The sequence below is a fragment of the Chiloscyllium punctatum genome, chromosome 30, assembly GCF_047496795.1.
Source record: "Chiloscyllium punctatum isolate Juve2018m chromosome 30, sChiPun1.3, whole genome shotgun sequence".
In the NCBI taxonomy this organism is placed as follows: Eukaryota; Metazoa; Chordata; class Chondrichthyes; order Orectolobiformes; family Hemiscylliidae; genus Chiloscyllium; species Chiloscyllium punctatum.
The window spans coordinates 29,245,676-29,259,168 of NC_092768.1; the positions used below are offsets into that span (position 1 = coordinate 29,245,676).

The 13,493-nt window shown below is 46.1% G+C and overlaps 1 protein-coding gene across 2 annotated transcripts in view; it reads left to right on the plus strand.

The window, feature by feature from the left end:
• The first annotated feature begins 745 nt into the window (after positions 1-745).
• The window catches only part of atat1 (alpha tubulin acetyltransferase 1), a 67,982-nt gene continuing 55,234 nt past the window's right edge, over positions 746-13,493 (plus strand). The window contains exon 1 of one of the 2 annotated variants that reach the window (XM_072550152.1): positions 746-1,233. In XM_072550152.1, the coding sequence (XP_072406253.1) occupies positions 1,139-1,233 (95 nt within the window). In that variant the 5' untranslated portion in view covers positions 746-1,138. The remainder of the gene's footprint in view (positions 1,234-13,493) is intronic. The other variant, XM_072550153.1, reaches the window with a different exon arrangement.

Sequence of the window (13,493 nt, forward strand, 5' to 3'; positions counted from 1 at the left end):
AAATTATACATTGAAAAATTGATTGTCTGTTAAGCCTTTCATCTGTTAGAATACAGTGATAGTTTCACTTCTTTCATGTGTAAATCACAAAACCTTTTTTTAGAAGTTGCATTCTTGGGTTAGCTGTTAACAATGGTGATAGCGAGACAATATGTTGAAGGTATTAGCCCCCTGTGTTCTCTGTCTATGACCTGATGTTTAGATTGATTCCAATCTAATTTTGAGTACATCTACTTTTGATCTTTGGGTGCTCATGTCCAGACCCAGAGATTAAGTTTAGATTAGAATCTAAAAAGAAAGGAAAGAAACGAACAGTGCACCGGTGAGGAGGTGCCTGCCTTCCACAGGGTAAGGTACTGTGTTGGTGCAGAGGGGGGCAAGAATGGGGGCTACAAGATGGCAGCCAAGGGCCCACTGCAGTGAGAGGAGCTCTGCACGTGGCTGAGGGCGATGGGGAGGTTGTTGGGGGAGGGGAGGGGCGGGGCAGGGCGCGGAGGGGCGGGGCGAGGCCAGGCTGGGCCAGACGCGGCGAGGGGAGGGGCGCAGCTGGGGAGGGGCGGGGCGGGGCGGGGCGGGGCCAGGCCAGGCTGGGCCAGACGCGGCGAGGGGATAGGGGCGGGGCAGGGCGCGGAGGGGCGGGGCGAGGCAGGACGCTCGTCCATTGTCCGCACCCGGCGCCTCACCCAAGATGGCGGCTGCGCGGCGACGCTGCCCTTCTCCGCCGGAAGTGGGCGCCGGTCGCCCCGGGCGACTCGCCTGATGCTGCTGCTGCTGGAGGAGGAGGAGTTGGAAAGGAAAGAGAATGATTTAATGTGTTTTAACCGCCCCCCACTCCCCGACCAAGTGGAAAAAACGTTATGCGGGATTGAGATGCCGCCTTTGACGGTGATGTGAAGGAGCTGGCGTTGTGGTGGGCGGGGCCTGTCCCCCCCCCCCTTTTCCCACAAAATCATTGTTTTATCCTCAGTGTCGCCTTGTCAAAGATATACTTTCATTTCATTTTAATCCCGGTGGCCTTTTGTTTTTTAAAAAAATACAATGTGTATTTTTCCCGTTTTCCATTTGTCCTCTGGCGGATTTCACTCTCTCTGAGATTTTATTTTTATTTTGTTCCCCCCCCCCCCCCCCCCCCAACATCATGGAGTTCCCTTTCGATATTAACCCCCTGTTCCCTGAGAGGGTCACCGTCCTGGATCACCACCTGCAGCCCGGCCGGAGGACCAATTCCAGCAAGTAAGTGCACGGTGGGGGGGGGGTCGCGTCTGACTGCGTTTCAGTCTACAGCCCCCACACCCCACTCCCCCAAACCCTCCCCCCCCCCCCCCACTCTCCCTCCCTCCCCCCCCCCCCACTCTCCCTCCCTCCCTCCCCCCCTCCCCCCACTCTCCCCCCTCCCCCCCCTCCCCCCCCCTCCCCCAAAACTGGAGGTGTAATGGACAGTGAAAAATGTACTTGATCAGATGGGCCAATGGGCTGAGAAGTGGCAGATGGAGTTTAATTTAGATAAATGTGAGGTGCTGCATTTTAGAAAGGCAAATCAAGGCAGATTTATACACTCAATGGTAAGGTCCTGGGGAGTGTTGCTGAACAAAGAGACCTTGGAGTGCAGGTTCATAGCTCCTTGAAAGTGGAGTCGCAGGTAGATAGGAGAGTGAAGAAGGCGTTTGGTATGCTTTCCTTTATTGGTCAGAGCACTGAATGTAGAAGTTGGGAGGTCATGTTGCGGCTGTACAGGACATTGGTTAGGCCACTTTTGGAATATTGTGTGCAATTCTGGTCTCCCTCCTATAGGAAGGATGTTGTGAAACTTGAAAGGGTTCAGAAAAGATTTACAAGGATGCTGCCGGGTAGGAGGGTTCGTACGATACGGATAGGCTGAATAGGCTGGGGCTGCTTTCCCTGGAGCCTCGGAAGCTGAGGGGTGACCTTATAGAGGTTTATAAAATCAGAGGGGCTTGGGTGGGCTAAATAGACAAGGTCTTTTTCCTGGGGTGGGGGAGTCCAGAACTAGAGGGTATAGGTTTAGGGTGTGGGGAAGATATAAAAGCATACGTAAGGATGTCTGATCGGCATGGACGAGCTGGACCAAAGGGTCTGTTTCCATGATGTGCATCTCTATGACTTAGCAGACAGACTGGATTGCTATCAATATTGTCAGCTGAATCCTGTACTGTGCCTCTTACTGAAGGGAGGAAATTGTCTGATTGAGATGTGACAGCTGCCCCAACAGACCAGTCCTCTGCCGCCTCCCACACACTCAGCTCTTTTATTCCTGATGAAGGGCTTTTGCCCGAAACGTCGATTTCGAAGCTCCTTGGATGCTGCCTGAACTGCTGTGCTCTTCCAGCACCACTAATCCAGAATCTCACTAGATCATGAGAACTTTCAAGTGTGCTTCCCAAATATTTCCTCGGCTTTGTTAGGAAGGTGTGGTGAGTTGATGCAGTGCAACTTACAAACACGATGCACACTGCTTTCGCTGCACAGCTGTGTGACACTGAGTGAATATGGTGGATGAGGTGCCTCTATCCTGAATGATGTCGCGCTTTATGAAAGTTGTTGGAGCTGCATTCATCCAGGCAAATGGAGGGTACTCCATCACACTCCTGATCTATGCTTTGGCCTTGGGGAGTAAGAGGCAAGTACTTCAAGAATTCAGACTTGTAACCACAGTATTTATCTGGCTAGTCCAGTTCAGTTTTTGGTCAATGGAAGCCACTATGTGTCAATGGTAAGGAATTTAGTGGCCGTACTCTTGGTAAATTGTTAAATTATTGAGTTGGGTGGTGGAGATTGTGAGAAGCGTTTGCGGTCTGTCTTGTTAGAGTCTTTGCTTTGTACCTGTGTTGTCTAATCTTCCCAGTGAGTAAGACGTGAATTGTTCATCATGTGTGCTCAGAGATGGGTCTTGTGTTCCCCTTACTACAATAAGCTTCAATCTGCAATTTGAGAGGGAGTGGGTACAATCTGAAGTGACAATATTTCAGTTGAATAAAGGGAAATATGGAGCTATGAGGGAGCAACTGGCCAAAGTTCAATGGTATAATACCTTAACAGGGAAGACCGTGGAGGAACAATGGCAGATATTTCTGTGTATAATGCAGAAGATGCAGGATCAGTTCATTCCTAAAAGGAAGAAAGATCCCAGGAGGAGACATGGGCGGCCGTGGCTGACAAGGGAAGTAAAGAAGCATATAAGGTTAAAAGAGAAAAAGTATAACTTAGCGAAGATAAGCGGGAAAACGGAGGACTGGGAAGCTTTTAAAGAACAACAGAGGATTAGTAAGAAGGAAATACGCAGAGAAAAAATGAGGTACGAAGGTAAACTGGCCAAGAATATAAAGGAGGATAGTAAAAGCTTTTTTAGGTATGTCCAAGGCAAAAAAATGGTTAGGACAAAAATTGGGCCCTTGAAGACAGAAGCAGGGGAATATATTACTGGGAACGAAGAAATGGCAGAGGAATTAAATGGGTACTTCAGATCTGTGTTCACTGGGGAAGACACAAGCAATCTCCCTGAGGTAACAGTGGCTGAAGGACCTGAACTTAAGGGAATTTCTATTTGCCAGGATTTGGTGTTGGAGAGACTGTTAGGTCTGAAGGTTGATAAGTCTCCGGGACCTGATGGCCTGCATCCCAGGGTACTGAAGGAGGTGGCTCGGGAAATCGTGGATGCGCTGGTGATTATTTTCCAGAGTTCAATAGAATCGGGGTTGGTTCCTGAGGATTGGAGGGCGGCTAATGTTGTGCCACTTTTTAAGAAGGGTGGGCGGGAGAAAGCAGGAAATTATAGACCAGTTAGTCTGACCTCAGTGGTGGGAAAGATGCTGGAGTCTATTATAAAGGATGAAATTACGGCACATCTGGATAATAGTAACAGGATAGGACAGAGTCAGCATGGATTTATGAAGGGGAAATCATGCTTGACTAATCTTCTTGAATTTTTTGAGGATGTAACTCGGAAGATGGACGAGGGAGATCCAGTGGATGTAGTGTACCTGGACTTTCAGAAAGCTTTTGATAAAGTCCCACACAAGAGGTTAGTGAGTAAAATTAGGGCGCACGGGATTGGGGGCAAAGTACTAGATTGGATAGAGAATTGGTTGGCTAATAGGAAACAAAGGGTAGTGATTAACGGCTCCATTTCGAAATGGCAGGCAGTGACCAGTGGGGTACCGCAGGGATCCGTGCTGGGACCGCAGCTTTTTACAATATATGTAAATGATATAGAAGATGGTATCAGCAATAACATTAGCAAATTTGCTGATGACACAAAGCTAGGTGGTAGGGTGAAATGTGATGAGGATGTTAGGGGATTACAGGGTGACCTGGACAAGTTAGGTGAGTGGGCAGATGCATGGCAGATGCAGTTTAATGTGGATAAATGTCTGGTTATCCACTTTGGTGGCAAGAACAGGAAGGCAGATTACTACCTCAATGGTATCAAATTAGGTAAAGGGGCTGTTCAGAGAGATCTGGGTGTTCTTGTCCACCAGTCAATGAAGGCAAGCATGCAGGTACAGCAGGTCGTGAAGAAGGCTAATAGCATGCTGGCCTTCATAACAAGAGGGATTGAGTATAGAAGCAAAGAGGTGCTTCTGCAGCTGTACAGGGCCCTGGTGAGACCACACCTGGAGTACTGTGTACAGTTCTGGTCTCCAAATTTGAGGAAAGACATTCTGGCTATTGAGGGAGTGCAGCGTAGGTTCACGAGGTCAATTCCTGGAATGGCAGGATTGCCTTACACGGAAAGACTGAAGCGACTGGGCTTGTATACCCTTGAGTTTAGAAGACTGAGAGGGGATCTGATTGAAACGTATAGGCTTATGAAAGGATTGGACACTCTGGCAGGAGGGAACATATTTCCGTTGATGGGGGAGTGCCGAACCAGAGGACACAACTTAAAAATACGGGGTAGACCATTTAGGACAGAGATGAGGAGAAACTACTTCACACAGAGAGTGGTGGCTGTGTGGAATGCTCTGCCCCAGAGGGCAGTGGAGGCCCAGTCTCTGGATTCTTTTAAGAAAGAATTGGATAGAGCTCTTAAAGATAGTGGAGTCAAGGGGTACGGAGATAAGGCTGGAACAGGATACTAATTAGGAATGATCAGCCATGATCATATTGAATGGCGGTGCAGGCTCGAAGGGCAGAATGGCCTACTCCTGCATCTATTGTCTATTGTCTATTGTCTATTGTCTATTGTCTATTGTCTATTGTCTTACTCGGCAGAGTTTAAATAACCCTGTTGATCTGTTGGATTTTGTCAAGTGAATAGGAGAAGGAGTGACCTTGTGTATATGAGTAATTGAAATTCTCGGTGGTATTTGAGCTTCCTGTTTTTCTTTGTCTGTTTGTCTCAGGCAACTCAGTTGCAATCACAAACTCGGTGAGGTGGGGGAGGGTGTAGCTTGTGTTATTTTCCTTGGGTCCATGTGGCTGGAGTTGGTGCAAAATTCTGTGCTCCAGCTGGGATTTGGTTTCAAGCCACAGAGGGAACTGTGATTTCTCCCGGGATCTGTAGACACAAAAGAAGAGGAAATCAGCATTGGGCTGAGAAACTACCGCTTCTCCCCCTTGGTGTTCCTTCGTTTTGAAGGATGTGAGAAATGAAAGGAAGGTGGAAATGTCAGGTGCGAGGAGACCTGTTTCCTGCCCTCACTAAAGGTGAATCAGGACTAATGATCGAAAACAGATGAACTTGTGTTGAACCTGTAACTAGTGGAGAGGTGATATTATAGGTCTTGACACCACTTTGCAAAATCAGTTTGGATGAGTGAAGGCCTTTGGGCCGTTTGTCATTTTGTCCTGACTAAATACCAATTTCAGCTTCCAGCTAATTTCTGCAATGTGTCCAGTGTCTATCATTGCTCAAGTTCTATCTAAAGAAATGCATCCTAAGGCCTGCCTTAACGTCTCCTTTATAATTAGTTTTATCTTGGGAGAAGGATCTCTAGTTGCCACTCTTTCCTTCCCCTCTCATCCACCCCACCATTGTCTTGTTGAGGTCATGCACCATTCTCCAGCTCCAGTACATGTAACTGTGTGCGATTAACCCCCCCCCCCCCCCCAACCCATATCTAAACTGGTACCAACAAATCGACAAGCTGGCCTGATCAATGGCCTCTGTTGCGGTTATCTTAATGTCCTTGCTGCTTCTTTGATGCCTAGATGTGACTCCTTTGTTTTTCAACTCCGTGATAGTAAAGGGATTATGATGCTCTGGTGTAAAGTGCGCACAGTCTCCTCACAGAACTGTACCTTGTCTTCCCAAAACCACAGAGCAAAGGCACAGTTCGCAAAGAGTTGAGAATTGAGGACTGGTCTCCCTGTATGCAAAAGACACAAGGCCGGAGCATCAATATGAGATAAATGGGTAGCCCTTTCTCCTCAGGTCAGAAGATAAGTGATTCATGTCATGCCCCAGGTTTTTAAAATGAAATATGCAACTGACCCTCCAAGTAGAGTGCTGAGAGAGGTGTTTTGGATGAGATGTAAATCCAAAGTTTCATCTGTTCACTAGGTGTTCATGAGAAGATCCCAATGTGGCATTGCTTCAGAGAAGAGCAAAGATGTTCTTTACCTGGTTGTTTGGCTAATATTGATCCCAGCCAGCATACCTAAAACCAGATCTCTACCTCATTAATACAATGCAATAAGCTTCAATCTGCAATTTGAGAGGGAGAGGGTACAATCGGAAGTGACAATATTTCTGTTGAATAAAGGGAACTATGGAGCTATGAGGAAGGAGCTGCCAAAGTTCACTGGTGCCATACCTTAGCAGGGATGACAGTGGAGGAACAATGGCGGGTATTTCTGTGTATAATGCAGAAAGATGCAGGATCAGTTCATTCCAAAAAGGAAGAAAGATCCGAGGAGGAGGCATGGGTGGCCGTGGCTGATGAAGGAAGTTAAGAAACATATAAAGTTTAAAAGAGAAAAAGTATAACATAGCAAAGATAAGTGGGAAAACGGAGGACTGGGAAGCTTTTAAAGAACAACAGAGGATTACTAAGAAGGAAATACGCAGAGAAAAAAATGAGGCATGAAGGTAAATTGGCCAATAATATAAAGGAGGGTAGTAAAAGTTTTTTTAGGTATGTGAAAGGCAAAAAAATGGTTAAGACTAAAATTGGGCCCTTGAGGACAGAAAACAGGGGAATATATTACGGGGAACAAAGAAATGGCAGAAGAATTGTGTTCACTGGGGAAGACACAAGCAATCTCCCTGAGGTAACAGTGGCTGAAGGACCTGAACTTAAAGGAATTTATATTTGCCAGGAATTGGTGTTGGAGAGGCTGTTAGGTCTGAAGGTTGATAAGTCCCCGGGGCCTGATGGTCTACATCCCAGGGTACTGAAGGAGGTGGCTTGAGAAATTGTGGATGCGTTGGTGACTATTTTCTAGAGTTCGATAGATGTGGGATAAGTTCCTGCGGATTGGAGGGTGGCTAATGTTGTACCACTTTTTAAGAAAGATGGGAGAGAGAAAACAGGAAATTATAGACCAGTTAGTCTGACCTCACTGGTGGGAAAGATGCTGGAGTCTATTATAAAGGATGAAATGACGACACATCTGGATAGTAGTAACAGGATAGGTCTGAGTCAGCATGGATTTATGAAGGGGAAATCATGCTTGATAATCTTCTGGAATTTTTTGAGGATGTAACCCTGAAGATGGACGAGGGAGATCCAGTAGATGTAGTGTACCTGGACTTTCAGAAAGCTTTTGATAAAGTCCCACATAGGAGGTTAATGAGCAAAATCAGGGCGCATGGTATTGGGGGCAAAGTACTAACTTGGATTGAAAGCTGGTTAGCTGATAGGAAACAAAGAATAGTGATAAACGGCTCCATTTCGGAATGGCAGGCAGTGACCAGTGGGGTACCGCAAGGATCAGTACTGGGACCGCAGCTTTTTACAATATATGTTAATGATATAGAAGATGGTATTAGCAATAACATTAGCAAATTTGCTGATGATACAAAGCTAGGTGGTAGGGTGAAATGTGATGAGGATGTTAGGGGATTACAGGGTGACCTGGACAGGTTAGGTGAGTGGGCAGATGCATGGCAGATGCGGTTTAGTGTGGATAAATGTATGGTTATCCACTTTGGTGGCAAGAACAGGAAGGCAGATTACTACCAAAATGGAATCAATTTAGGTAATGGGGCAGTACATAGACATCTGGGTGTTCTTGTACACCAGTCAATGAAGGTAAGCATGCAGGTACAGCAGGTAGTGAAGAAGGCTAATAGCATGCTGGCCTTCATAACAAGAGGGATTGAGTTTAGAAGCAAAGAGGTTCTTCTGCAGCTGTACAGGGCCCTGGTGAGACCACACCTGGAGTACTGTGTGCAGTTCTGGTCTCAAAATTTGAGGAAAGACATTCTGGCTATTGAGGGAGTGCAGCGTAGGTTCACGAGGTCAATTCTAAATGGCGGGACTACCTTACACTGAAAGACTGGAGCGACTGGGCTTGTATACCCTTGAGTTTAGAAGACTGAGAGGGGATCTGATTGAGACATATAAGATTATTAAAGGATTAGACACCCTGGAGGCAGATTGTGATAACTTGCTCACCTTTCTTCTCTGTGCTACTATTTTTATAAACTCAGGGTCCCATGCACTTTAAGTTCAATGTGTTTTTTAATATATCAGAAATAAATTGATTTCAAATGCTTTGGGATGTTTCCGAGGCTATTAAAGCTGCTCAATAACTGTCCAGCTGAATGTAAAGTAAGCTGATGTAATAAGTTTTCCATTCCATCTTTGATCATCCTTTTTTGGCTTGCATTGCAATGGATCAGAAAAGCAAGTATGCTGGGGCCCAATAGTTGGTTTATCTGTCCATGTCCCACTAATGAGCAAGGCTGTCTTGAAGCATCGACCAGTTTGGATAACATTGTATCCACAGAGATTCAGCTTGCTCTGTTTTGGAAGCAATGTCGTTTGGATCCCTATTTCCCTGTGCTGGCCAGGGAGTACATAACACTCTCGCAACCATTAACCATTGGTTAGCACTGCTGCCTCACAGCGCCAGAGACCCGGGTTCAATTCCCGCCTCAGGCAACTGACTGTGTGGAGTTTGCACGTTCTCCCCGTGTCTGTGTGGGTTTCCTCCACAGTCCAAAAATGTACAGGTTAGGTGAATTGGCCATTCTAAATTGCCTGTAGTGTTAGGTGGAGGGGTAAAAGTAGGGGAATGGGTCTGGGTGGGTTGCTCTTCGGGGGGTCGGTGTGGACTTGTTGGGCTGAAGGGCCTGTTTTCACACTGTAAGTAATCTAATCTAATCTAAAAAATTGTTTCTTGGTTGTGGGGCTGACGAATTTGAAGCAGAGAGACAGAAACTGACTGGCAGTCTGGTAACTTGTATCACCCCCCAGCTTTTTACCATGGCGTGTGGAAGCTTCCTCAGCCTGTTGTAGAGTGGCAGAAGTGGTGGATAGGGAGTCTCTATTCAGAGGTCACTAGTCAGGGGACTTGACTTGTAAAATACTCAGTGGAGAATTTAGAGGGGAGTTGATTAACCTTTTGACCAAGGGTGGTGGAGGAACCTAGAACTCATTTTCAGAAAGGTTGGTGGAGGTGGAGACCTGGATTGTGTTCCAAACACTGTTGGAATACAAGTAGACATTCAATATGTCATAATCGACAGTGTTGTGGATCAAGAGCTGGGAAGTGGGATTGAACTGCGCAGCTCCTTTGGCCAACGTGGCCGAGATGGGCCAAATGGCTATCTCCTTCATTGCAAGTTCTTCTGTTCTGCAACCTCTGGTTGAGAGCCAGGATCCAAACCGATATCTTCCTGGTTTCCCAACAACCCATTTTTTTTTTCTGAAAACAGTGAAGCATTTTTTTATTGTTGTCTGTTTGTGTATGCGTCTAATCTTGGTTCAGTGACAGTGCCTTTTATCTGGGTCAGAAACGCATTCATGAATGCAGCTGCTGTCAGAGTCAATGTCTCCAGTGCAACGTGCTACAAATGAGGGTCTGTTCAGTCATCTCCAAAACCGCAGAAATTTTGTTGAATCGAAACAATGGTATGCTCTGTGATTTGACTTTTGCATATACTTGACAGTCGGTTCTTTGTGGATTGATTCGTTTGTTGCGTTAATCTAATCTGCACCTTTCCCTCCCAAAAGGGGGCATGCTGAATTTTCTACCTGATCCTGCATTGGGTTCAGCTCATCTGGTCTTCCCTACTCGTTCTGACCTGTTGGCTTATTGTGCATCTGCTCTGTCCAGAGTTAGCTCAGCAGGTGACTAAACTGTAACTGGTCCCCTCGCCAGTAACTTGTGATCTTAAAACAGCATTCAAAAGAACACTGAATGACCAATTTAAATCGAAGCAGTGCACAGGGTTATGGGGAGAGGGGGAGGAGTTTTGGCACTAAGTTGGAATGCTCAAGAGGCTAGTGCAAACACAATGGATCAAATGGCCTTATCTGCCCCACAATTCTGTAATTCTGGTTGAGTTCAGTGTCTGTGTCCTTAGACCGGTTGTTCTGGGCAAACCCAGCCCTGTTCCAAGCGCAGGTGCCTTCATTCCCTGTGATCTCTAGGCACCAGGGCCAGTGAACACACAATTGTGTGCTGGAATAGTGCTGGCTGAATTCACGACCAAGGCAAAGAAGGATGCAATGAATTCTGCACGCTGTCTGTTAACTCCTTCGTCTCCTCCCTCTTGATATCGGTGCAGCAATCGAGACCTCGGCTGTGGCCCTGTCTGTAAGGCACTTGTCGCCAGAATGTAATTAAGACTGACTCTTCAATGCCATAATGAGGCTGTGTTGCACTGTCAGTATGACCTTCCTGTAAATGAGGGTGCTTTGTCTGTCGTCTTCAGGTTGACTTACCAGATCCATCGTGTTACTTCTGAGGAGGACTACAAGAGTTATTCCCTTGTGCATGGGTCCATATTCATCCTTCAAATAAGATCACCAAAAACAGATAATCTGGACATTGCACCCAAACAGCAGTGTGATAAACTGACTGCTCAACCCCTTCACTTCAAATAGAGGCAGGACTTTGGCTTTAAATTGGCTGCAGGAGGAATTTCTTCATTCAGAGGCTGGTGGATCTTTGGAATTCTCTGCTCCAGAGCATAGTGGGGGCTCAATCATTGAGTATGCTCAAGTCTGAGATTGATAGATTTCTGCATATCGACATACCCCTTAATGTCTTTAATAATGCAGGAAAATGCTGTTGAGATAGCAGATCTCTCTGCGTGCCAAGCTGAACTCAAAGGGCTGAACAGTCTTCCTCGTTCTTCTCTTTGTTATTTACTGATGTAAACCACACCACAAGATGGTGAGAGATGCTATGTAAATGCACATTTTCTTTCTTTATTTTCCTTGTAGTCCTCTTGGTGTAGCTGTGATGGGCTGAAGGGCCTTTTTCTGTACTGTAGATCTCTGGGTGGAGAGATTTGGCCAGCATTTGCCAGCGTTGATACCATGGAACTTTATTTCTGTGTTCTTGAATGGGTGAAGGGAATATAGGCCTCTGTTTTCAGTTCTGGTCTCCTTCCCATTGGAAAGATGCTGTGAAACCTGAGAAGGGTCAGAAAAGATTTACAAGGCTGTTGCCAGGGTTGAAGGATTTGAGTTATAGGGAGAGGCTGAACAAGCTGGGGCTGTTTTCCCTGGAGCGTCGGAGGCTGAGGGGTAACCTTATAGAGGATTACAAGATTATGAGGGGCATGGATAGGGTAAATAGGCAAAGTCTTTTCCCTGGGGTTGGGGAGTCCAGAATGAGAGGGTATAGGTTTAGGGTGAGAGGGGAATGATATAAAAGAGAGCTAAGGGGCAACTTTTTCACCCAGGGGGTGGTGTGTGTATGGAATGAGCTGCCAGAGGAAGTGGTGGAGGCTGGTACAATTACAACATTTAAGAGGCATTTGGATGGTGTATGAATAGGAAGAGTTTGGAGGGTTATGGGCCGGGTGCTGGCAGGTGGGACTAGATTGGGTTGGGATAACTGGTCGGCCTGGATGGGTTGGACCGAAGGGTCTGTTTCCATGCTGTACATCTCTGACTCTATGAACTGTTATGAAGTTTTGTATCTTTCACAATGAGGCCAGGCACTGGTCTGTGACGCAATTTATTCAGTTCAGGAGTAGTAGTGACCATATGGTTTTTCTCACTGTAGTTTGGCCCTGCTCATGGCCACACTTGAGCCAACTGATATATGGGGCCCGCTAATGGTTAGTCTGATACCTACAGAATGTGGAAACATGCCTTGCATTACTGTTTTGCTGTCTTAACCAGCCCTGATGGGACAGATAGGCTAAAGGACACTTGCTGCTGAATACCTTGTTGTAAAGGCTAAGAAATTCTGGTTTTCGATTTTTGTCTGAATGGGGAATTATGATCCTCTGTCTTCAATGTCTTAGAGAAGTATTTTTCAACCAGACTGTTTGTTTTCCCAGTAAAGCACCTCTGCATTGAACTGTATAGGATTTACAGAAACAGACCTTTCATCCCAACTGTTCACTGCTGGTGTTTATAATCCATACATACCTCCTCCCATCCTACTTCCCCCTCACCATAATGGCATAATCCTGCAGTTATTTCTGTCTCACCTCTCCCATAACTACTGTGGACAGTGGGCCCTAACAGTGCTGTTGGCCCACATTTGACCAAGTGTGGAATCAAGTAGCCCTTACAAAATTAGAGTCAAAAAGTGTGACACTGGAAAAAGATAGCAGGTCAGGCAGTGTCTGCGGAGCAGGGGAGTTGACATTTTGGGCATAAGCCCTTCATCAGGAATGTACAAAATTGGAGTTGATTCAAAAAATGAAGGGGGTGCTTTCTGTTTGGAGTCATACCTAGCATGAAATGAAATGAAATGATGGTGGTTATATCTCAGTCATCTCAGCCCAGGGCATCTCTGCAGAAGTGCCTCAGGGTAGTGTCCTATGCCCAACTATCTTCAGCTGTTCCGTCAACAAACTTCCCTCCATGGCAAAACCAGAAATGAGAAATCTTATTGATGACTGCACAATGTTCATCCCGGCTTGTAACTCCTTGGATACTGAAGCAGTCCATGTCTAAAAGCACCTAGATCTGGGTAAGAGCCAGGCCTGGGTTAGAAAGTGTCACAAATGTCAGATAATGTCTATAATCCAACAAGAGATAATCTAACCCTTGACGTTCAGAGGCATTAGCATTGTGGAATTCCCTACTCTAAACATCCAGGTGGTTACCGTTATGTGGAAACTGAACTGGACTAGCCATGTAAATATTGTGACTGGTCAAAGGCTCAGAATCCTGCAGCAAGCAACTCTTAAAAGTCTGTCCACCATCTCCAAGGCACAACTCAGGAGTGTGATGGAATGCTCCCCACTTGCCCGATGAGTGCAGCTCCAGCAACACAAGATGCTTGACACAAGCCTCTTTAGCACCATATCCACAAAAAAATCGCTCCTTCCATCACCGACTCACCGTGTGTACAAAGATGCACTGCAAGAATTCACCAAGTCTATTAGA